At 46.4% G+C, this 25,815-nt stretch overlaps 1 protein-coding gene across 4 annotated transcripts in view; it reads right to left on the bottom strand.

Annotated features, from left to right (window-relative positions):
• ptpn2b (protein tyrosine phosphatase non-receptor type 2b) overlaps window positions 1-25,815 on the bottom strand; it is a 101,353-nt gene that overhangs the window by 57,807 nt on the left and 17,731 nt on the right. For all 4 annotated transcript variants that reach the window (XR_011933486.1, XM_072468430.1, XM_072468429.1 and 1 more), the window contains exon 3: window positions 11,599-11,699. Coding sequence is in view for 3 of the 4 variants with exons in the window: in XM_072468430.1 (XP_072324531.1) it covers window positions 11,599-11,699 (101 nt within the window). In the remaining variant the exon portion in view is untranslated. The remainder of the gene's footprint in view (window positions 1-11,598; window positions 11,700-25,815) is intronic.

Raw genomic sequence — 25,815 nt, 5'->3', positions numbered from 1 at the left:
GCTTTGTCAAGGGTAGGGAGCTCACAGCGAACATCAGGCGGCTGTGATAATGACCCCCCCCTGGGGAGAGAACACCAGAGGTGATTGTCTTCCTGGACACAGAAAAGGCCTTTGACAGAGCCGAATGGAGCTACCTCCGAGGTACTGGAACGGTTTGGGCTAGGAGCGGGATTCACTGTCTGGGTGAGGCTCCTGTACAACGCTCCCAAAGCGAGTGTCAAACTAACAGCACCAGTTCTGAATATTTCCAGCTACAGAGAGGAAGACAGGGCTGCCCCTCGTCCCCATCTTGTTCACATTAGCGATCGAACCCCTGGCGATAGCACTGCGGGACACAAAAAGCTGGAAGGGAATCCGGAGAGGAGACAGAGACTCGCTCTATGTAGATGACCGGCTCCTCTATGTCTCAAAGCAACAGGAGGGACTGAAGGCTATACTGCAAATACTGAAAGAGTTTGGAACCTTCTTAGGCTATAAACCTAACCTGGGCAAAAGCGAGACATTTCCAGTGAACCCAAAAGGACAGAGCTGAAGGAGCTCCCGTTCAAAACGGCCCAGAACAGCTTCCGTTACCTGGAGATCCAAATAACCAGAGACTGGACACAGATCCACAAGTGGAACCTGACCAGCCTGGTGGAGGAAGTAAGAAAAGACCTTCAACGGTGGGGGCTCACTCCCACTCTCTCTGGCGGGAAGAGTGCAGACGATCAAGATGAACGTGCTGCCGAGGCTCCTCTTCCTGTTTACATCCATCCCATCTTCATCCCCAAGGCCTTTTTCCAAAACATAGACAGGCTATTCATGGATTTTGTGTGGGGGGGGCAAGAACCTGAGAATTCCCAAACCGACACCGCAGAGGGAAAATCAGAGGGAGCCTGGCTCGACCGAACCTACAATACTACCACTGGGCAGCAACGGCAGAAAAAGTGAGGGGATGTGGACAAGAACCTGACACAGATTGGGTACAAATGAAGGAGGCATCCTGTAAAGGAACAACCCTCCAGGCCCTGGCCACAGCAGCACTCCCATTCTCCTCAACAAGGTACACAACAAGCCCAGTGGTAGCGGCCACACTGAGAACGTGGATCCAGTTGAGACAGCACTTCGGGATAACCAAAATGTCCCTTATGGCCCCCATTTGCGGCAATCACAGATTCCCCCAGCCATGCTAGATACCACCTTCAAAAGACAGGAGGCGGGACGGGGGCACACGGGACGGGGACTTCTATGTAGGGCGTAGAGTGGCGACACTGGACGAACTGACGAGGAAGTGGAAACTATCAAGACGACAGGAATGGAGACACCTCCAAATAAAGCACTTCCTCCGCAAAGAAACAGTTGGGTACCCCGGGGCCCCAGAAAGCACACTTCTAGAAGACCTGATAGGCACAAGCAGCGAGAAGGGGGTGCTTACGCCTATGTGGGAAAATATAGGGACAGCTACTGGACAGAGCCCGAACACCACTGGACAGGACCAGACAAAAATGGGAGGACGAACTGGGGACAGAGGTGGGATGGGGATTCTGGAGCGCAGCACTGTGAGCTCCACCTACTCCTGCGCAAGGCTAAGCCTAATGCAGCTCAAAGTGGTGCACAGGAGCGCACCTGACCAGAACCCGAATCATCAGGTTCTTCCCGGAGGTGGAAGACAAATGTGAACTGTGCCAGAGGGGCCCGGCCAACCACACCCACGTTTTGAGTTTGCCCCAAGCTTGCTGGGTTCTGGACCGCCTTCTCTGAGGCAATGTCCAAGGTTGTGGGGGTGAGGGTGAAGCCATGCCCAATAGTGGCAATCTTCAGGGTAGTGGAGCAGCCAGAGCTACACATGGGAAAGGGGGCCAACGCCCTTGCTTTCGTTTCCCTAATCGCACGCCGGAAAATCCTGCTCGGCTGGCGATCGGCAGCACCACCCACAGCTGCAGACTGGCTTGCTGACCTTTCGGAATTTCTCCACCTGGAGAAGATTAAGTACGCCATCCGAGGGTCAGAGGAAGGCTTCCTGGATACTTGGGCGCAGTTCGTCGGCCTGTTGCAAGACCTGTTCGAGGCCAGCAACGAGGAGTAAGCCAGGGAAGAAAAAAAGATGAAGAAACAAAGGACTGCACAACCCGGGGGAGAAGGGGGCGGGAGAAAAATTGGGAAACCACAAGAGAAGAGGAAGGGTGCCGAAAGCAATGATTGGGGGGGGGGGATATATCATACGCCGATCCAGAGGGCAGCAAAATGTACGCACAGTTAGTCAAATGAAGGACAAAACAAACTGCTCTGTAAAATAAAGCAAATTAGCATGGCCAAGAAAAATGTAATGTATATAAGTAACAACGGTTTATAAATGAGAAAAGCCAATAAAAAGATTTTCAAAAAAAAAAAATCAATGCAAACGTTTATACGTTTGATCAGATATTTACTAAACGTTCGAGCCTCGACTCCTAGCTGTGGCACAGAAGTCGCTTTGTTTCAAAAGGAGGGAAATATTGCACAGGGAAATCTGTCTGAGACTGACAACTTCATGTAGTTGTGGAAGGTGCCCACAAAATAATTTTCTGCTCCAGTGTAAATTTATTTTGAGATCTGAACAGTTTCCCGATTAAAAGATTTACAGCTGTAACAGTGATATAATTTTATAAAGATGGGGAGTTCTCTCTCCCCTAGAAGAGTTTAACAGGCCACAAATGACTTGAGACCTATTCATGCCCCGGTGGTGATTATAAGTTGTTTCCAACACCTGGGCTCATTTAGCACTGAACCATCACAACAAGTGACTCATTCACTTTTGAAATGTGATCAGCACAAGGCAATAAGTGTGTGATCCACATCATTACGGAGAAGAGGGGATTAATTTAAACTGCCCTGATTTCTCTTCTCGCTACCCATCCTGAAAGACGTGCTGTTAGGCGAATTAGATAATCTGAATTCTCAGTGTATCCGAACAGGTGCCAGAATGTGGCGACTAGGGGCTTTTCACAGTAACTTCATTGCAGTGTTAATGTAAGCCTACTTGTGATAATAAAGATTATGTGCAAAATGAAAGTAAAATATTGGAGCTGAAATATAAACCGATGTTGCCATACAGGAAATGGTGGTGCAGAAGGTGGCGTATTCTTGTGGCCTGGGAGCAGCATGGTGGCTCAATGGTTAGCACTGCTGCCTCACTGAACCGAGGCCCCAGGTTCGATCCGGGCCCTGGGTCATTGTGGACATTCTCCCCGTATTTGCATGGGCTTCTCCCCCACGACCCAAAGATGTGCAGGGTAGGTGGATTGGCCACACAAAATTGCCCCTTAATTGGAAAAAATGAATCTGGTACTCAAAATGTATTTTTTAAAAATTCTTGCAGCCTGGCTGTGGGTGAGTTAGTGTATTGTGCGAATAAACCTCACTCGAATCTGCAGTTGGAAAATCAGCGGGGTTGCGAGAGCTAACCGATTTACTTTCACCAACTCCTGGCATCCATGCACCCACTTGCAAAGTTGCTGCCAACAGTTCCACTGCAGGTTTCAACTCTTGCAATCTTGCATGATGGACTCAACACAACCATCGACTTGATGTGAATGTCAACCATCTATTCTCACTTTAAAAATGTTATATCTTTTTTTTAAAATAAACAGAAGAGTGTTTTGCTTTCCCCCTTTACAAATGGAGTATTTTCCCCATCGCTAAAATTTGGAGTGTTCCAAACCTGTGTGAATAGGTTGTACAGCAAACTCAAGATAAGATTAAATAAAATTGCCCATCCCTTACTGCCCTTGGGAAGGTGGTGGTGTGTAGCCTTCTTGAACTACTGCAGTCCATGTGGTGTACTTACACCCACTGTGCAACCAGGGAGGGAGTCAATGATTTTGTCCCAGTCACAGTGAAGGAAAGCAATATATTTCAAACTCAGGATGGTGAGCGACTTGGAGGGGAACTTCCAGGTGGTGGTGTTCCCATGTACCTGCTGCCCTTGTCCTTCTCGATGGTGGTGGGCATAGGCTTGGAAGGTGTTGCCCAAGGAGCCTGGGTGAGTTCCTCCAGTGCATCTTGTAAATGGTACAAACTGCTGCTACTGTGCATTACTGGAGGAGGGAGCGAATGTTTGTCGAAGACTGCAGGTTTGTTTTGTCCTGGATGGTTACCCTGCAGTGTTGATGGAGCTCCATTCATGCAGTCAAGTGGCTGCTGAACATGGTTCTCTGATGATTGCACAATCAGCGAACATCCCCACATCTGACTTTATGTTGGAAGGAAGGTCACTGATGAAGCAACAGAAGATGGTTGGGCCTACCTGGACACTACCGAGGCACTCCTGCATCGATATCCTAAAGCCGAGATGACTGACCTCCAACAACCATCTTCCTTTGTGCTAGGCATGGCTCCAACAAATGCAGTTTTCCCCAATTCCCATTGACTCCAGTTTTGCTGTAATGAGGTCAGGAGCCTAGTGACCCTGACGGAACCCAAACGGAGTGCCTGTGAGCATGTTATTGTTAACTAAGTGCTGCTTGATAGCACTGTTGATAATCACTCCAATCACTTTACTGATGGAGATAACAGGGTGGTGATTCATTGGGTTGGATGTCCTGCTTTGTGTGTACAGGACATACCTGGGCAATTTTCCATATTGCCGGTGCTGCGGTTGTACTAGGGCAGCATGGTGGCACAGTGGCTAGCACTGTTGCCTCACAGAGCTCTGGTCCGACGTTCAATTCCGGCCTTGGGTGACTGTGGAGTTTGCACTTTCTCCCCATCTGGATGGGTTTCCTCCAAGTGCTCCAGTTTCCTCCCGCGGTCCACAGATGTGCACATTAGGTGAGGTTGTGATGATAGGGCGGGGGAGTAGGCAGAGGTAGGATGTTCTTTCAGAATGTCAGTGCAGACTCATGGGTCAAATGGTCCCATTCAGCACTGTAGGAATTCTATGGCCAGGGGCGCGGCAAGTTCTGGAACACAAGTCTTCAGTACTATTGCCGGAATATTGTCGGGGTTCATATTGTCCAGTGCCTTCAGCTGTTTCTTGATATCACGTAGGGTGAATCGAATTGGCTGAAGACTGGCATCTGTGGGAGCCACTGTAGGAGACAGAAATGGAACGAGCCTCCTACTCCAGTGAGTTAATTATCCACCATCATTCACGACTGAATACAGCAGGGCTGCAGAGTTTAGATCTGCTCTGATGGTCGTGGGCATTTAGGGATGAGGGCAAGGCATTTGCACTTGGACAGAGCTCCTTTGGCTGCTGCCTGTTTCATGGAAAGATGATAGACAGCAATATGTGGTTTTCCCAGAGTTAATATTCTCTTCGGAGGTCAAACAGTGACACAAATGAATGTGCTGCCACGATTCCCGTTTATTTTTCAATGCCTGATGATTTTCCTACCACAGTCATTTTTTAGAGAGATTGAAGGTATGAATAACTCATTCATATGGGGAGGAAAGGTGGCCAGATTTAAAAGGTGCTACTACAGAGAGGAAGGCAGGCAGGGGGTTTGGGTCTTCCGAACCCGATTTATTATTACTGGGCGGCGAATGTGGAGAAGGTACGGAGCTCGGTCAGAGAGTTTGACTCCCAATGGGTCAGAATGGAAGAAAGTTTGGGCAGGGGGTCGGGATTGACGGCCCTCGGGAGATACTCAGGGAGTCCGGTAGTAATAGCTTTGTTGATAATTTTGAGGCAGTTTTGACAACACTTCGGGTTGGGGGAAGCATAGATTTGAGCCAGGGAACTGGGATGGAAATTTTCAGAGATGGGAGGAGAAAGGAATTAGGACACTTAAAAGATTTATTTCATGGGGGTCCTTTTGCAAGATTGAAAGAGCTGGGAGCAAAGTGTGGGCTGGAGCAGGGGGAAATATTTAGATACATGCAGGTTTGAGACTTTGCCAGAAAGGAGATACAGAGCTTCCCAGTAGAGCCAGCTACCACATTGCTGGAGGAGGTGCTGACGACAGGGGGACTGGAGAAGGGGGTAGTATCAGCGGTTTACAGGGCTATTTTGGAGAAGGAGAAGGCGCTGCTAGAAGGGATCAAGGCAGTGAGAGGAAGAGTTGGGAGAGGATATGGAGGAGGGGTTCTGGTGTGAGGTGCTCCGGAGGGTGAACGCCTCCACCTCGTGAGAGAGGTTGGGACTGATACAGTTGAAGGTGGTGTATAGAGCGCACCTTTCGAGGGCAAGGATGAGCTGGCTATTTGAGGGGGTAGAAGATGTGTTATTCATTATGCACTTTCGAGAATTGGATTACATTGAACATTAGGGGGGGCTGGGAGGAGGGGGACTGTATGTGTTGATGGTGACTATGGGTGATACCCGATTCCTTTTTATCATTTGTTTACGTTAACATGCGGGCCAATGTTTGGGGTTTGGTGGGAGGATGGGATCGTTGTTATTGATATGGGGATTGACATTACATTCATCACTGATTATTGTTGGGTGTAAATTTGGGAGAAAATGTGAAAGAGAATAAAAAAATATTTTAAAAAGATTCAACAGCTTTTTAATGAAAGGAATTCAGACACCTCAACTCTCACTTAGTGCGGTTTCTGGATGACTAATGAGGCCCCTGGTTGAAACCTATTATGTTTTGGAGTAGATAACAGTCAGGCCATTAACCCCACATTAGATACTTTGCCCCGTACCAATACACAATGAAGAGTATTAGAAGTGTCTGTTTGAGAGGGTAACACAGTGGCACCGTGGTTAGCACTGCTGCCTCACGGCGCCGAGGTTCCAGGTTCGATCCCGGCTCTGCGACACTGTCTGCATGGAGTTTGCACATTCTCGCTGTGTTTGTGTGGGTTTCGCCCCCACAACCCAAAGATGTGCAGGTTAGGTGGATTGGCCACGCTAAATTGCCCCTCAATTGGAAAAAATGAATTGGGTACTCTAAATTTATTTTTAAGAAAAGAAAAAAAAGTAGCGTCTGTATGCATAATAATAATAATCGTTTATTGTCACAAGTAGGCTTCAATGAAGTTACTGTGAAAAGCCCCTAGTCGCCACATTCCGATGCCTATTCGGGGAGGCTGGTACGAGAATTGAACCCGCGTTGCTGGCATTGTTCTGCATTACAAGCCAGCTATTTAGCCCACTGTGCTAAACCAGCCCCTATATGTATATATGTGTATTGGGCACCTTGTGCAAACAGCATCTATTGAAAGCTGATGCCCTCAATCAGAAAACTCCCTGCAGGCATGGCCCTGTTATGTTTCATCTGAAGAATGATCATTTGCACAAGACACCAGAGACTGTGGCACCTGTGAAACAATATATCAGCACCAGTCAGCTGTCAGGAGAGCAGATCAAATCATTTTTTTTTATTTAAAAAGGAATCTTACTGAGATGGATTGTATAACAAGAGCAGGTTTTCCTCCCATTTCTTTGTAGCACATTGTTCCATTGATTCTCCACGATTAAAGCACTCTGATCCCACTTCATTCAGTTTATATAATTCACTGGACTCCGCTGCTTCGTAAATGAATGAAAAGTCACTTCCATTAGAGTCAATGAAGATCTGGATGGTCTGTTGAATTGGCACGGTGCCACAGAGCACTGCAGTACCAAGCACTTGTCACTGACATGACTTTGGTCTATACAAGTGGAATGGGCGCAGCTCCAAAGGAATTCCTGGACTGTATAATCACAATTACTACCCGGACTACATTCTTGCAATTGTGAATGCTGGTACTGTTGCAAGCTTAACATCAATGGGCAGTAAATCTTCCTGCTAAAAGGAATTGCAACAATTGACGACTTGACCATTTCAATACCTTGTCCTCAATATTGATGAGTACTGGAGGGTTACAAAATTTAATGGTTAAGTAGTCAGATGTTCCAAGGTAATTGAAATTAAGAAATTATGAGGAACTTCAACACTTTCTAGACTGGTGTTCTCTTAAATAACTCACTGGATTATTTCTTGGAGTGGCCCAACTTCACTTCATTCTATGTGAAAAACAATAGGTTTGGAATTTCTTTGCAGATATTCTCTCTTTTTTTAAAATAAATTTAGAGCACACAATTCTTTTTTTTCCCCAATTAAGGGGCAATTTAGAATGTTCAATTCACCTGTCCTGCACATCTTTGCATTGTGGGGGTGAGACCCACGCAAACACGGGGAGAATGTGCAAACTCCACACAAAGTGACCCGGGCCGGTTTCGAACCCGGGTCCTCAGTGCCATGAGACGGCAGTGCTAGCCACTGCTTTGCAGATATTCTCAACTCTGAGAGACATGACTGCCAAACTCAACATAGGCCATGCACTTCTGCAGTCACGGACAGCAAGCAGATAATATACTTCTCATGGCTTTTGGTAATTTGTAATAGGTTTGTAGGAATGGTTTGTACGAATAAGCACAAATTTTGAAATTGCAGGAATACCCCATTTTAAGTGATAGATACACTCCTGTAAACCACTATTTTAATCTAAACTTGAGGATTGCTGAAAAAAGACATTTTGTCGAAGCCTTCTATCCTGCACTCATCAGGACAATTAAAAGAATACCAATGTCAGGAGAAACAACAACTTTATACAGTATGAGAGGAGGATGTTGATTAGCTGCCAAGTGGACTCTGACTGTAAAGGTATTGCCATGGAGAATGCAACAGTTGATGGCGATTGAAAGCTAACTGCCAAGCACTATTTGAAATTGCAACAGGCAAAGTATAGACCATACTCGACCTTACAAAACAAGACATTAGATGCGATTTGCAATTGAACATTTGCTAAATAATCTTGTCAGGCTCCCCGTGTGCAGCGTGTGTGTACTGGACGTTACATACATTAATACACAGGGTTCTGTTCTTTGCAGGCAAAAATAACCTGATTACACATTGCACCTGTTTCAGCGAAACAAAATAAGTGGTAGCCATTCATTGGTCATCTCACCGTGACCAATCAGAGTCAAAGTTTAAATTTTAAACAATGCTTGGCGGTTAACCGTCAGTCGTCTACTGGTGAATTCTCCATGTCAACACCTCTACCATTCAGAGTCCATCTGCCAACCAATCAACATGCTCCTGTTGTACTGTATAAAGTTATTTCCCCTGACATTGATAGTTTAAAAAAAAAAATTTAAGTGCTCATTTTTTTTCAATTAAGGTGCAATTTAGTGTGGCCAATCAACCTACCCGGCACAGTTTTGGATTCATAGACCCATAGAATTTACAGTGCAGAAGGACGGCATTCGGTCCATTGAGTCTGCACCGGCCCTTGGAAAGAGCACTCCACTTAAAGCCCACGCCTCCACCTTGTAAACCCAGTAACCCCATCTAACCTTTTGGACACTAAGGGGCAATTTAGCATGGCCAATCCACCTAACCTGCACATCTTTGCACTGTGGGAGGAAACCAGAGCACCCGGAGGAAACCCACGCAGACACGGGGAGAAAGTGCAAACTCCACAGACAGTGACCCGAGGCCGGAATTGAACCCGGGTCCTGGAGCTGTGAGGTAACAGTGCTAACCACTGTGCCACCCAACATTATATTCTCGGGATTGTCTTGTGAGTGCAAGATGAAAACTTTTGACAAAATATCATTTTCTAGCAATACTCAAGTTCTGTACTGCCAAACTAAATCTAAATAACCTATACTGAAGCGAGTTCTCACATTTAAATGTATATAATTTCAAGAGATGTGTTCCCAGCTCAAGATTTTTGGTCCCAATACACAAGATATATATGAAAGAAATAAAACATCATGTAAATGTATCGTCTCCATTCCTAGTGATGTGGCAAAGAACCAAAGAGAATAGGTTTTGTTTTCCCTGATTACTCTAAAATAAAGCAGCAATATATATCCAAAGATATAATCCACATATTTTTGCAAGATCGATTTCCCATGTTAATTTGTTTCATCCCTTAAATGACCAGGTTGCCGGTGCTGACTTTCCTCCTGGTCACGGACCAAACGCCTAAGCTGACAACACATTCCAAGGGTGGATGAGGCTGGGGGTTGGTGAAGTGGGGAGGTGCCAAAACCTAAACCACAAGTTTTAAAGAATAGTGAAACAACTCCTTCATTGTCCAGCTGAAGGTGGTGCACAGGGCGCACCTGACCAAAATTAGGTTTGAGTGTTTTTTTCCACCAGAGATAGAGGGCAGGTCTGAGCAGTGTTCTGGTGGGTCGGCCAACCACACACATGTTTTGGTCTTACCCCAAACTGGGAAGCTTTTGGGTCTCCTTCTTCAAAACCATATCGGCGATTCGGAATATCGAACTGGAGCCTCGTCCTCTGGTGGCTAATTTGGGGCTATTGGACTCGCAGGGGCTGCAGACGGAGTGAAGGTAGATGGACTTGCCGGGGCTGCAGACGGGAGTGAAGGCAGATAGCCACGCTGGGGCTGCAGGCAGATGGACTCGCCGGGGCTGCAGGCGGGAGTGAAGGCAGATATGCTTGCCTTCTCCTTGCTGATTGTCCGGAGGGTGAGTTCTGCTGGGATGGAGGTCTTTGTCTCTACCTAGTGTAGAGAGGGCTAGAATACAAGACCAGGGATGTACTTCTGAGGCTATACAAGGCTCTGGTCAGACCCCATTTGGAGTATTGTGAGCAGTTTTGGGCCCCATATCTAAGGAAAGATGCGCTGGCCCTGGAAAAGGTCCAGAGGAGGTTCACAAGAATGATCCCTGGAAGGAAGAGCTTGTCATGATGAGGAACAGTTGAGGACTCTGGGTCTGTACCCATTGGAGTTTAGAAGGATGCGGGGGGGATCTTATTGAAACTTACAGAATACTGCGAGGCCTGGATAGAGTGGATGTGGAGAGGATGTTTCCACTTGTCGGAAAAACTAGAAACCAGACGACACCATCTCAGACTAAAGGAACAAACCTTTAAAACAGAGATGAGGAGGAATTTCTTCAGCCAGAGGGTGGTGAATCTGTGGAACTCTTTGCCGCAGAAGGCTGTGGAGGCTAAATCACGGAGTGTCTTTAAGACAGGGATAGATAGATTTTTGATCATAAAGGGGATCAAGGGTTATGGGGGAAGGTAGGAGAATGGGGATGAGAAAAATATCAGCCATGATTGTTTGGCGGAACAGACTCGATGGGCCGAGTGGCCTAATTCTGCCTCTATGTCTTATGGCCTTGTAGTGCCTCGGTATGGTTGGGTGGCCTAATTAATTCTTGTACCTGGAGTGTCCAGGGAAGGGTTCTACTGGAGGTGGCAGCCATTCATTACCTACTTTAAGGAATTAGTCACGGGCAGTTTCCAGGGCAGAGGGCGTGGGGGTTTTGTTATTTTTTTTAGTTTGTCCATTGTCTTTTCTATGTTGGTGGATGAGGTGGGCATGATTGGTCGGGGGTTTTGTGTTATGGTAATATGGGTTTTATTGTAAAACGTATTGTAAGATTGGAACATCTTTAATAAAAATATATTTTAAAAGCCCTTTCATTGATTGATAATTATGTAAATAGTCACAAAAAAAAAAAAAAAATTGCAACTGGTTCCAGATTATTTTATAACAGAGTACATAGTACTTAAAATAAATAAATGGGCAGCAATTTTTTTAACAACTTATGACAAAACTACTCTATTCAAGACGACTTGAAATGGAGTATTGCAGTATTCCCAATCACACTCTGCCAACAATCACTCTTATGTGACTCTTTCGACATGTACTTACCTGGGTTAAAATGTAGTTTCTCTCAGCTTCTTCCATGACAACGAGACTTGCATTGATGTAATCATTGTCTGCTTTCTGAAGTTTAACACGGCTGTGGTCAACTATAATTTTAAAAAAAAAGCAATAAATACTTCGATGGGGGTGTCAGATCACAATTAACATTTTAGCTCATAGCACACAATACATAAAATATGAACTGAGGAGAAATTAAACTGAGATAGGACAGTGGATCTGGCTTTGGATCCACATCAACTGATGCAAAGTGTTCTTCCCCAAATGGCAGCAGAGAACTGAAATTGAATGAGTTAAGATTAAGTAACTTCAAATCATTAACCTAGCTGACAGTGTACCCGTGCTGCGTATAGCGCAGGATCCCAACGATGTCTGCCTGGAATGAGAGAGCCCTCTGTCCTCATCTTGATTAAACAAAAATGGGGCATGGAGAACCTGCATACTCACCTGGAGTTTCCAAATAGAAGGGTAGATTTTTTTCCCAGGCAGACTTTGGGCAACCAGCTGTGACATTCTGCCCACTGGCACCCATCCCCACCTGCCAAATAGTCCCGTAGGAAGTCCAGTCCATTTCATTTTGGGGGACAGACCTCCTCAGCATTCAATCTGTGGCCTGCAGTCGAAAAGCTAGCTCCCTGGGCCATTCTGCCATCTCTGGTGGTTGCATCACTGTGCAGCCTCTCGGCTGAGAAGAAACAGCAGGCCAGACTGGTTTGTGAAGTCTAAAACAGCTCTCACACCCTCCCAACCCCACATAAATTCAGAAAAACTCACCAACTCCTCTTTGGCAGGACTGCCAGCTGATACTGAGAAAAGCACGCAATGGGCATGTTCTGTACAGTATTGTTCTAAATTGGCAAACGGTGCTATGTAGTTCATAAGATCACAATTAGCAGATTAAATGGAGTTATTGCCCAACTCAGGCAGGCACTCCTGCCAAACAAAAGGTTCATGAAACGATTGCAGTGGCTAGAACGAATAGGACTGTAAGCCATTGTCCACTACTCTCTAATGCCCCATTTCCAGCTGGCAGGTGGCCTCAAAGTCTTCCTACACCAGCCCTCCAGGAAAAAATATTATCTTGCTCTAATTTTAAAACATTAGAACATAACAGTGCAGAAGGAGGCCATTCGGCCCATCGAGTCTGCACCGACCCACTTAAGTCCTCGCTTCCACCCTATCCACATAACCCAATAACCCCTTCTAACATTTTTGGACACCAAGGGCAATTTAGCATGGCCAATCCACCTAACCTGCACGTCTTTGGACTGTGGGAGGAAACCGGAGCACACGGAGGAAACCCATAATTCCAAATGCTTCTGTACATTTCTTGAATTATTTCACTTCCTTGAGAACGGGAAAATTATAATTAGAGGGATTTCTTGAAAACTTACTTATCCAGTAATTCAGTGTCAACAGTATCACAACCACTTTGTGGTTTACTCACTATTGAGGAATTTCAATTTGATTTCAGCAAGTTCCTAGCATGAACAATAAAACGAACGTGAAAGGAGAGTTGACCCATTTGTGACGATGCAGTTTAACATTGGGAAGGGTAGACTTCCGAGTGCGGCGATGACCAGCTAAGTCGCACGTTTCGGCACCTCCAGTTTTATAGGACTTTTGGGCTCTTATCGGGAGCCCCAACGGCAATTTTCGAAGGCTAAACCCACTGTGAGGCGACATAGAAGGGAGTCCCCCCGGATGTGAATGGACAGAAGAGATAATGGTGGCCAGATTGCGGAGGATCCTCTGGAGCAGCGGCAAAGAAGGGAAGTGAGAAGCAAGATGGCGGCGGAGGGCGGCCAGTTGGTATGGGGCCTGGAACAGCAGGAGTTCCTCCGGCGATGTGTGGAGGAGCCCAAGAAGGAGGTGCTGGCGCCGATGCTGCAGGCGATTGAGGGGTTAAAGGGGGCGCAGAAGACCCAAGAGATGGAGCTCAGTGGAGTGAAGGCAAAAGCTGCCGAAAATGAGGACGAGATACAGGGCTTGGTGGTGAAGACGGAGACGCACGAGGCACTGCATAAGAGGTGTATGGAGAGACTGGAAGCCCTGGAAAATAGCTCGAGGAGGAAGAAGTTAAGAATCTTGGGTCTTCCCGAAGGGGCAGAGGGAGCGGACATTGGGGTGTATGTGAGTACGATGCTCCATACCTTAAATGGAAGCTGAGGCCCCGACGGGCCCCCTGGAAGTGGAGGGAGCATACCGAGTCCTCGTGAGAAGACCAAAGGCAGGAGAAATACCTCGAGCAATAGTGGTGAGGTTCCACCGCTACAAGGACAGGGAGATGGGCGAAAAAGACACGGAGCAGCAGGTGGGAGAACGCGGTGATCCGCGTGTATCAGGATTGGAGTGCGGATGGTGGCGAGAAGGAGGGCGAATTTCAATCGGGCCAAGGCAGTGCTCCACAAGAGGAAAGTGAAGTTCGGAATGTTGCAGCCGGCAAGACTGTGGGTTACACACCAGGGTAAACACCACTACTTGGAGACGGCAGAAGAGGCGTGGACATTTATTGAAGAGGAGAAGTTGGACTAGATTGGAGAAAGAGTGTTTGAAATGAAGTGGTGAGGTGGTGGCAAGGGACTGTGAATCAGATGGGGGAAAATTTTCTTTCCCCTCGAAGGAGGGGGACACGAAGAAATGTGGGCGCCGGTGGGGAAGGGGAGGGGAAAGGAGAGAGGGAGCTGCGCCATCAGGGGAGGGGCCGAGAGGGAAGCGCGGGCTTTGTTCCCGCGCTATGAAAATTGTGGCGGGAAAAGGGGGCGCAGGAAGGAGGGGGCCTCACATGATGGGAGGCTAAGGATAAACGGGGGAAGCCGAGGTCAGCCAGAGTTTGCTGACTTCCGGAAGCAATATGGGGGGAGCAACTAAGCTAGAGAGGGATCGAGCCGGGGGGGGGGTTAACTGGGTTGCTGCTGCTAAGGGGAAGGGGGAGCTGTTACGGGATGGGATGGTCGGGACGGGAGGGCGCCGTCGGGGGGGGGGGGGATAAGCGGGTGCGTGGGAACCGGTCTAAAAAAGGGATGGCTAGTCGACGAGGGGGGGGGGGGGGGGGGGGGGGGGGGGTAAAAGAGCCCCCCAACCCGGTTGATCACGTGGAACGTGAGTGGGTTGAATGGGCCGATTAAGAGGGCAAGGGTACTTGCACACCTAAAGAAGCTAAAGGCAGACGTGGTCATGCTTCAGGAGACGCACCTGAAACTGGCGGATCAGGTCAGATTAAGAAAAGGATGGGTGGGACAGGTATTCCACTCGGGCTTGGATGCGAAAAATAGAGGGGTGGCAATACTGGTGGGGAAACGGGTATTGTTTGAGGCAAAGACCATAGTGGCGGACAGTGGGGGTAGATATGTGATGGTGAGTGGCAGATTGCAAGGTGAGGCGGTGGTGCTGGTGAATGTATATGCCCCGAACTGGGATGACGCGAACTTTATGAAGCGTATGTTGAGGCGCATCCCGGACCTGGAGTGGGAAAGTTGGTAATGGGGGGGGGGGGGGAACGACTTCAACACGGTGCTGGACCCAGGGCTGGACCGGTCCAGATCTAGGACCGGGAGGAGGCCGGCAGCAGCCAAGGTGCTTAAGGGCTTTATGGAGCAGATGGGAGGAGTGGATCCCTGGAGATTTACTAGGCCAAGGAGTAAAGAGTTTTCCTTCTTCTCCCATGTCCACAAAGTGTACTCCCGGATAGACTTCTTTGTCCTGGGAAGGGCGCTGATCCCGAAGGTGGCAGGAACGGAGTATTCGGCTATAGCCATTTCAGATCATGCCCCACATTGGGTAGATCTGGAAGTAGGAGAGGAAAAGGAACAGCACCCACTCTGGAGATTAGATATGGGACTGTTGGCGGACGAGGGGGTATGTGTAAGGGTGAGGGGATGTATTGAAAGGTACCTAGAGATTAATGATGACGGAGAGGACCAGGTGGGAGTGGTCTGGGAGGCGCTGAAGGCGGTGGTTAGAGGGGAGCTGATCTCCACAAGGGCCCATAAGGGGAAACAAGAGGGTAAAGAAAGGGAGAGATTGTTGAGGGAGATTTTGAGGGTGGATAGGCAATATGCGGAGGCTCCAGATGAAGGGCTATACAGGGAAAGACTGAGATTGCACACGGACTTTGACTTGCTGACCACGGGTAAGGCGGAGGCACAATGGAGGAAGGCACAGGGAGTGCAGTATGAATATGGAGAGAAGGCGAGCCGGCTGCTGGCCCAACAACTTAGGAAGAGGGGGGCAGCGAGAGAGATCGGGGGGGGTTAGAGACGAGGAGGGAAAGACGGAACGGGGAGCGGAGAGGGTGAACAGGGTGTTTAAGGTATTTTATGAGAGGCTATATAAGGCTCAACCCCCGGAAGGGAAAGAGGGAATGATGCGTTTCCTAGACCAGCTGGAGTTCCTGAAGGTTGAGGAACAGGAGATGACAGGACTGGGAGCGCAGATTGAGGTGGAGGAGGTGGTAAAAGGAATTGGGAACATGCAGGCAGGGAAGGGCCCGGGACCGGATGGGTTCCCGGTGGAGTTCTATAGGAAATACGTGGACCTGCTGGCCCCACTTCTGACGAGAACCTTTAATGAGGCTAGGGAAAGGGGGACACTACCCCCGACGATATCGCTGATCCTGAAAAGAGACAAAGATCCGCTGCAGTGCGGGTCATACAGGCCTATTTCCCTCTTGAACGTAGATGCCAAGCTTTTGGCCAAGGTGATGGCGACGAGGATAGAGGACCGTGTCCCTGGGGTGGTGCATGATGATCAAACGGGGTTTGTTAAAGGGAGGCAATTGAATGCTAATATACGGAGGCTGCTGGGGGTGATGATGATGCCCCCACCGGAGGGGGAGGCGGAGATAGTGGTGGCAATGGATGCAGAGAAAGCATTTGATAGAGTGGAGTGGGACTACCTGTGGGAAGTACTGAGGAGATTTGGATTTGGAGAGGGGTTCATTAGATGGGTTCAGCTCCTGTACAGGGCCCTGGTGGCAAGTGTGATTACAAATAGGCAACGATCTGACCACTTCCGACTATATAGGGGTACAAGACAGGGATGTCCCCTGTCCCAGTTACTGTTTGCGTTGGCAATTGAGCCACTGGCCATAGCGCTGAGGGGCTCTAGGAAGTGTAGGGGGGTACTTAGAGGAGGAGAAGATCATCGGGCGTCATTATACGCGGATGATTTGTTGTTGTATGTCGCGGACCCAGTGGAGGGGATGCCTGAGATAATGCAGACACTCAGGGAGTTTGGAGAATTTTCAGGATACAAATTGAATATGGGGAAGAGTGAACTGTTTGTGATGCACCCCGGGGAACAGGGCAGGGGAATAGACAATTTACCGTTGAGGAGGGTAACAAGGGATTTCCGGTATTTAGGGATCCAGGTGGCCAGGAACTGGGGAACCTTGCATAATCTTAACTTGGCATGACTGGTAGAGCAGATGGAAGAGGACTTTAGGAGGTGGGACATGGCGCCCCTGTCATTGGCGGGCAGGATGCAGGCGGTTAAAATGGTGGTCCTTCCGAGGTTTCTTCGTGTGTTCCAGTGCCTCCCTGTACTGATTACAAAGGCCTTTTTTAAGAAGGTGGACAAGAGTATTATGAGCCTTGTGTGAGCTGGAAAGACCCCAAGAGTAAAGAGGGGGTTCCTGCAGCGCAGTAGGGACAGAGGGGGACTGGCACTGCCGAGTCTAAGTGATTATTATTGGGCCGCCAACGTGTCAATGATATGTAAGTGGATGAGGGAAGGGGAAGGAGCGGCGTGGAAAAGACTGGAGATGGCGTCCTGTAGGGGAACTAGCCTAAAAGCACTGGCGACGGCGCCGTTACCGTTCTCCCCGAAAAAATACACCACAAACCCAGCAGTGGTGGCAACTCTGAAAATTTGGGGGCAGTGGAGACGACATAAGGGAGTGACGGGTGCCTCAGTGTGGTCCCTGATAAGGAACAACCATAGGTTCGTCCCGGGAAGGATAGATGGGGGATTTAAATCTTAGACGCGACGTTCACGAGTCTGGGAGCACTGACAGAAAAATATGGGTTGCCACCTGGGAATGCATTTCACTATATGCAAGTGAGGGCATTTGTGAGGCAACAGGTGAGGGAATTTCCACAGCTCCCGGCACAAGAGATCCAGGACAGAGTGATTTTGGGGGCATGGGTGGGTGATGGTAGGGTGTCAGATATATATAGGGAAATGAGAGACGAGGGGGAGACGATGGTAGAGGAGCTGAAGGGAAAATGAGAGGAGGAGCTGGGGGAAGAGATTGAGGAGGGGCTGTGGGCTGATGCCCTAAGTAGGGTAAACTCTTCGTCCTCGTGTGCCAGGCTCAGCCTGATACAATTCAAGGTTCTACACAGGGCGCATGACTGGAGCAAGGCCGAGTAGATTTTTTGGAGTGGAGGATAGGTGGGGGAGATGCGCGGGAAGCCCGGCGAACCACACCCACATGTTTTGGTCATGTCCGGTATTGCATGGGTTCTGGGTGGGTGTGGCAAAAGTGATTTCAAAGGTGGCGGGGGTCTGGGTCGAACCAGGCTGGGGGTTGGCTATATTTGGGGTTGCAGATGAGCCGGGAGTGCAGGAGGCGAGAGAGGCCGATGTTTTGTCCTTTGCGTCCCTAGTAGCCCGGCGAAGGATTCTACTTCTGTGGAAAGAAGCTAAACCCTCGGGCGTGGAGGCCTGGATAAACGACATGGCAGGGTTCATAAAATTGGAGCGGATAAAGTACGCTCTAAGAGGTTCGGCTCAAGGTTCACCAGGCGGTGGCAACCGTTCCTCGACTATCTCGCAGAGCGATAAGGGAAAATAGGAAAGGTAGCAGCAGCAACCCGGGGGGGGGGGGGGGGGGGCTCATTTGGGTCCTCAGGGGTTGTGTGTGTGTTTATATACTCGTTACTTATATTAGATTTTACGAAGTTACTATTTTTGTTACTATTTCTGTTGTTTCTTATTCTGTTGTTGGCAGTTGCCGTTAGTTAGAATATTATTTATTTAAAAAACGATGTATATATTATTACAAAGTTGTAAAATAGGAAATTTTTGTTTTTGCTTGATCAAAAAACTTTAATAAAACATTGGGAAGGGTACTATTCTTCAAACATATCCACCCGTGTAGGCAAGCAGAACATCTAACATTGCCAGAGCACTTCACTGAAATGTCATGTTAACCTATGTGTGTAGATGGGTTTGAACTCTCAACGTTCTAACTGAAATGGCACCACTTTTACGTACAGTAGTGCATTGGTTCACTGTCTGTGCGGAGTCTGCACATTCTCCCTTTGTCTGCGTGGGTTTCCTCCTGGTGCTCTGGTTCCTCCCACAAGTCCCGAAAGACGTACTTGTTAGGTGAATTGGACATTCTGAATTCTCCCTCCGTGTACCCGAACAGGCACCGGAATGTGGCGACTAGGGGCTTTTCACAGTAACTTCATTGCAGTGTTAATGTAAGCCTACTTGTGACAATAATTAAGATTATGATTATTATTTTAAACCTTATGGACAAAGACTTGCCCTAGTCAAAAGCTTTCCTCTCTGGTGCTCGCCAAGTCTGTGACACCCACCTCATTACCCTCACCCCAATCCCCCCAAAAAATACTGCAAAACCAAAAATTCCCTCATCCCTATTCCAGTACTACTAGACTTCTGGGCCTGTACCAGTGTGAAATCTCAGTAACACTCCCAATGCTGATTAATGTTCCTGGTAATGCTATTGATCTAATACGTTACACATAAATATTCAACTTGCACAAAACCTGGGCTTGGTGAGCAATGCCAGCAGAGACCTGCTAGTAAAGCAGAAAAACTGATTTGTCAAGAATCACAATAAACTGCTGTATAGTGTGGGTGAGCTGAAGGAATGTACAACAAACAACAGTTCCACATGTGGTAACCTTCAAGTTGCCACTATTATCAAGCACACCCACAACAAAATAAAACATTTTATTTAATATCATTATTTTCCTGTGTAGTTTGTTCCATGAAACTAAGGCAAGTTGAATATTTACGGCAGAATGGTTTAAATTCCCTGCCAGCATTTTATAGATCAGATTGATTTAGAAAAGGGAAAAAAAAACAACAATGGAATTATGAAAAATCTTTCACATGGAGCAATTAAAACCCATATAGGTTTGTCTTTACCAAGTTCTCACATATCAAGTTACAGTACATTATGTAGAACTGCTTATGCTATCATCTTATGTGCATAACAATGTTTTATTCAACCAGTGCTTTTAAACACATTTAGAAAATTGTGAAAAACATAACCTCTCCAGTCTAAAATTAAGGTGACGATATGCTGACTACAAAAATATTCACCAATCGTCACTCTGTACTGAAACAGCTAACGTTTTACATAAAACATAACTACTTTTTGTTTGAAGTCATTTAAACAGCAACAGGCAATAACTCCTAAACTGTATTCCAAAAGGGCATATTCAGCTAGTTTCTATCTCTTTGAGGATTCAATAACGTTCTATAATCATGTCAACAATGCTTACATTTCAGGTGTCAACAGGAAAAGTTCTACTCTTGCTGGTAAACCAAAGCCCTAAGTGTTCTCGGAAAGATGACATCACTTTCAAAAAGACGAACTAATGCAATACTATGAATAGTTCTTGATGCAGCTTCCACAGCTGCTTAACTCTCCAACTGCTGGGAGGAAATGCTCTTCAATTACAATATTTAGCATTGAATGATCATCTATTTTTGCTGTAAAATTATTTTAGTGCGCATAAAGGGTTTACACAATTTATTAAATAAATGAGGTGCATATCCTGCAGCGATGCGCACTGAACAGCCCTGATCTTTAGCTAGCTCATATTCACTGCAGCAAGCTACTTATTTCTATATACAACCAATTTTAGTGGTTAAGCTTAAAATTGGCCTGATATTAATGTTGGAGTAAAGAACATTAGAAGTGATTTATTATTTGATAGAATATATATGATAGATATAACTGAAGTAACATGGTGCACATCAAAGCAATTGTCTCTTTGCGATGATTCAATTGCAATCTAGTTTTCATCGAAGGTGGGCATCAATATATGGCATTGAAAAATGAACTTCAAAACGATTCAGATAATTCACTGGAAGGCAGTTTTCCTTTTATTTGATCATGGGATATGGGTGCTGCTGGCGAGACCACCATTTATTGCCCATCCCTAACTGCTTTTGAGATGGTGGTAGCGAGCTGCCTTCATGAATCATGGATGTAGAGACACCCACCGTGCTGCTAGGGAGAGAGTTCCAAGATTTTGACCCAACAACAGTGATATAGTTCCAGGTGGTGGAGATCACAGGTTTGGAAGGTGCATAGGAGACTTAGTGAGGTGAAATAAACACGCTAACAGGAAAACAATATGATCAGACTGTAACTAATGACCATGAAAAAAAAGATAAGGAATGTATCATAAAGGGCTGGCAAGGTGCAAGACTGGCTAAACAATGGTAACGGTCATTGCAACTGGTGTCCTGGCACGCAACAACCATTATAGGGACGTAACATAAGAGAGTGGGAATAGGCCATGCAGCCCATCCAGTCTGCTCCACCATTCAACATCATGGCCTATCTGACTATGGCCTAAAAACACCACTTTCTCGCCTGTTCTCCATAACCTTCGACTCAGTCGCAAATTAATTTCCTGCCCATCAGGACCAGATAGACGTGAAAGTGAAACTGTTCCTGTTTGTTTCTTTTTTGTAGTAGTGCCTGGTCATCCTTTAAGAGAACATTTCCATTCAGAATATTACAAAGGCTACAATTAAAGTTCAACACATTTCATATTTTCTGCATGATGTCACAAACGTTTGTGATGAATGGAACATTTGCAAGCTGATCTTTAAATTTAGAAGTGTTTTAAGAGATAATGATGCTGATCTTTACAAAATAGGGGATAAAGAAAGCTGAAGCGTAATAATTCTCAACTAATGACCACAAAATAAGCAAGATACTTGATTTCTCCATTACTCGAGTAATATGCGTCATGACGTTTATTTTTAGATGTTCATTTAACATATTATATCAAGGAAAGTTTGGTTATACAGTTCATGCTATGGTACCATAGGGGATTCCATCAGCATAGAGGTCTTTAGAAAAATTGTGCCTGCTTGAAGGTCACTGGAGAACAGTGAATGTTACATAACTGCAACAGAAGGTGTTACAATGCAGTTTTTTCCCCAAATTTGCCATTAAACAAAATATTTTTGCTGTCGCCCGAGGTTGGTGAAGAATTAATAACTCTCTTGCCTAGTTGTTTTAAGGAAGATGAATTTTGATCTTCTGTGTCATATTATGGTATACCTGTATTGTGAAAGTACTTCTATCCATTCACTTGCTTCTTTTTGGCTCCAATCTTAGCTTTTGTATCTTGAATTGCCTCTACAATCATGTCCATTACCAGCGTTTGTCATGATCAACGTTCCCTCTAAATCCCATGGCCCATTTGCTGCACTGCAGAGTTCCTCTGGATTGCTTGTGAGCGGCCCATTTGTTACTTGCACGGCACATTCTCGGTTGCTACAGAGCAAAGCACTTGCAAAGTTTAAAGTTAACGCTGGTCATGATCAGCCTTTCGTATGTGTATCTGCGTGTATTTCACTCTGTAATGTGCTCCATCTTTGTTGGCTGGTCAGTCAAGACCAGTCTAGTGTCTCTCAACACGCTTCCTCCCCTATCTCACCGGCAATTTTCTTTCTGTACCTGCCAATTTTGCATTTCCCCACCACAGCCCCTCAGTATCTCTATGCCTCATGTCTGCATTTCTGAAATTGCGCTTGTGGGTCGCTATTTACATGTCCCCCGATCTTTCCTCAATGTTCCATTCTGAATGGAATTCTCCAACAGATAGCTCCAGAGCCCCAGATTGAGGATCCAAATACTTAAGCAGGTAGATGCTCCAAAAGAAAAGGACAAAGGAAACCAATGCCATGCATCTTTCCTAATGTCACCAGACATAATCATCAAAAGGTGCTGTCAACTGAATTATCCAGCATCTTCCAAGGGTGGGGGCAAGGCAGAAAACAATCTTCATCATGATTGCCCATACAAACATCTCAGAAGCAAATCAACTTCCTCGTTTTGTTGTACCAGGCACAAAGAAACATCTCAGAAGCAAATCAACTTCCTCGTTTTGTTGTACCAGGCACAAAGAAACATCTCAGAAGCAAATCAACTTCCTCGTTTTGTTGTACCAGGCACAAAGTGACGGTGCAGAGAAAGCAGGAACAAACAAAAAAAAGACCTGTCACAATCTACATCAGAGTTTCCACTGGAATATATCCCACACATCTGAAAGTTGACAGCACCCAGTGTTGTACCATCCAACGTGACAAGCCCAGGCATATGGCTCTAGGTTTAGGTGAATTTTATTTTTGGATCTTCCGCCCGGGGCATCCCAATGTTTGTGGGGAATCGTTCCAGTAGTCAAACCAGTCTGGGCAAGTACCGTGGCACCTCTTCAATTTTTAGGTTTTCCTGGATTTCTTCAAGGAGGTATTTAGCAGACAACAAGAATCTAAAAATGACTCAACGGTAAAACATAATGACAAACCAATGAACTTACAACATTAATGAAATGGTGCAAGTGCCGTGTACAACTATTGAATCGCGGGCTTGAGAAAGAAGAATCCAACAGTTAGAAATTTGTGCTAGTCATAAAGGTACAACGGAATGGAGAATTGGAGGGTGGAGTTGATCAAGAAAAGTGAAGCACAAACCTCAGCTGCCTCTTTTGTTAAGTGAAGTCGTCATTACTTTCATTACACTGTTCTTTTCAACTACTGTGAACCACTGTGGAAAGTCCCTTTCACGGTAACAGCAGTTTTACACTTTAAATGCAAATTAATTAATTGGAAACAGGCCTTAGTGAAATGCGAGCTTTCCGCGGCTTCATCGGTCTCATTTTTAACTACCCACAATTCTATGGTCATCCTGAATGGCAAAATAACCTTGGATTTGTTTATCAACTACCTTCTCATATTATTCTCCCCTGCCCCTCCACTCTCACCTTTTAAGAATTATCAGAAGCACATGGATTTTTCTATCACAAAGATAAAGGCTACCCACTCAGCTTCTTCTCCTATTTCTCCCTTTCCTGCAAAGCCAAATTTCTCCAGGTCTCCATCCCAGTCCTCAAACTCTTCTGCTCTCTATAGTTTCTCTCTAAATGCCGCCCAAATTGATCAGATTGGAGACTCAATTGCTCTTCCCTATTAAACTGATCTCTCTTCAGTCTAGCACATTCAGTCTAGCCCATTAGATGGGCTTCCTCTCCTCATGAACCAGCACCTTCCCTTTCAAAAGGTGTTGTCAACCCACTCAAGCTCAAAAAAAAGCAATGTTGCTTGACATTTCTATCCTTACCAATTATCATCCCACTTCCAAAGTCCCCCTTTGCTCCAAAGGTCCAGAATCCAAATCCAAACCCATCGTCATCTCCATCAGAACTATGTTTCAAGCCCACATCATGTTTAGTCCTCTCCTACAGAAGCAAAACACCCTAACCAAATTTACAAATGACACTTGCTGCATCTGTGATCACAGTGCATCATTCCACCTGAATTTCTTTGCCTCATGCACAGTTAACCACATCATCCTCAACCAATACCTCGGCTTTGTTAACATCACCCGTGTCGCTCAACGTTTACCTGATTGCCACCGATGGCTTCTCTGCCACCCAACCAAACAAGGCAGGGATCAATTCCAGTCACCTCCTGTCTCTCATCTACATATTGCCTCTTTTTGGCATCATCCATAGACATGGAACTCATCTTCCACATGTATATGGATGACACCAACAGCTACCTCTCACCACTTCTTACGTATCTGCCTAACAGAGTCCTGGCTGAGCCGCAATTTCCTCCAGAACTGATACAATCAATCTGGGCAGCACGGTAGCATAGTGGTTAGCACAATTGCTTCACAGCTCCAGGGTCCCAGGTTCGATTCCCGGCTTGGGTCACTGTCTGTGCGAGTCTGCATGTTCTCCCAGTGTGTGCATTCCTCCGGGTGCTCCGGTTTCCTCCCACAGTCCAAAAGATGTGCAGGTTAGGTGGATTGGCTATGCTAAATTGCCCTTAGTGTCCAAAATTGCCCTTAGTGTTGGGTGGGGTTACTGGGTTATGGGATAGGGTGGGAGGCTCTTTCCAAGAGCTGGTGCAGACTTGATGGGCCAAATGGCCTACTTCTGCACTGTAAATTCTATGAAACCTTGTGGCAAACAAGAGCAGCTCTTCCAATGGGGACCAGAAAAGGTGGCCTTCATTTCTTGGAAAGCTCAATTAAAAGAAACTCTACATACCAGAGGTGAATAGTCAGAAGCTTTTGCCAGGGTGGAAGACTCAATTACCAGGGGGCTTAGGTTGAAGGTAAGAGGGGAAAGTTTCAGGGAGATGTGCAGGGGAAATCTTTCACAGAGGGTGGTGGGTGCCTGGAACGAGTTGCCAGTGGAGGTGGTGGAGGCAGGTACAATAGCAATGTATAGTGCATTATTCCTCCCGAATTTCTCTTTGTCTCTTGCACAGTTATCCACATCATCCTCAACTAATAGCTCTGCCTCGTTTGGGCAATAAGTAGTAGGTCTAAATAAGGAATGTGGATCTGCACAAGCGTGGTGGGGCAAAGGGTCTGTTCCTGTGCTGTAACGTTCTTTGTTCTTTACTGGTGCATCCAGCCTCAATATGTAACTGAAAAGAGTAATTGAAGCCAGTGTTGGCCTCTATCTAGAGTCGGACAAATTGATATCAGAAAACAAAGAAATGACAGAGGCGCTGAACAGGTATTTTGTGTCTGTCTTCACCTTCCCAAAGATTCTTGAGAATCAAGAAGCAATAGGGAGGGATGAACTGAATTCAATCACTATCACCAGGGAAAGGACGCGAGGAAAATTAGTAGATCTGAAGACTGACAAGTCCCCAAGACTGTTGGCATGCATCCTGCCAGCAATAAATAACAGACACAGTGGCTTAAATATTAATTGCAAAAAGAAAGTTGTGTTTAACTGAACCGAAAAGAGTCTTTTTTGACAAAGAAACATTCAGTGTGGATCGAGAGGAACCAGTAGATGCGGTGTCAAAGAGTAAATGCTGGAAAATCTCAACAGGTCTGGCAGCATCTGTAGGGAGAGAAAAGAGCTACTGTTTCGAGTCCAGATGACCCTTTGTCAAAGCTCAAGATTCCAGCATCCGCAATAATTTGCTTTTATCCAGTAGATGTGGTGT

The sequence above is a fragment of the Scyliorhinus torazame genome, chromosome 11 (genome assembly GCF_047496885.1).
Source record: "Scyliorhinus torazame isolate Kashiwa2021f chromosome 11, sScyTor2.1, whole genome shotgun sequence".
NCBI lineage: Eukaryota > Metazoa > Chordata > Chondrichthyes > Carcharhiniformes > Scyliorhinidae > Scyliorhinus > Scyliorhinus torazame.
This window is presented reverse-complemented; position numbering and strand designations above follow the sequence as displayed.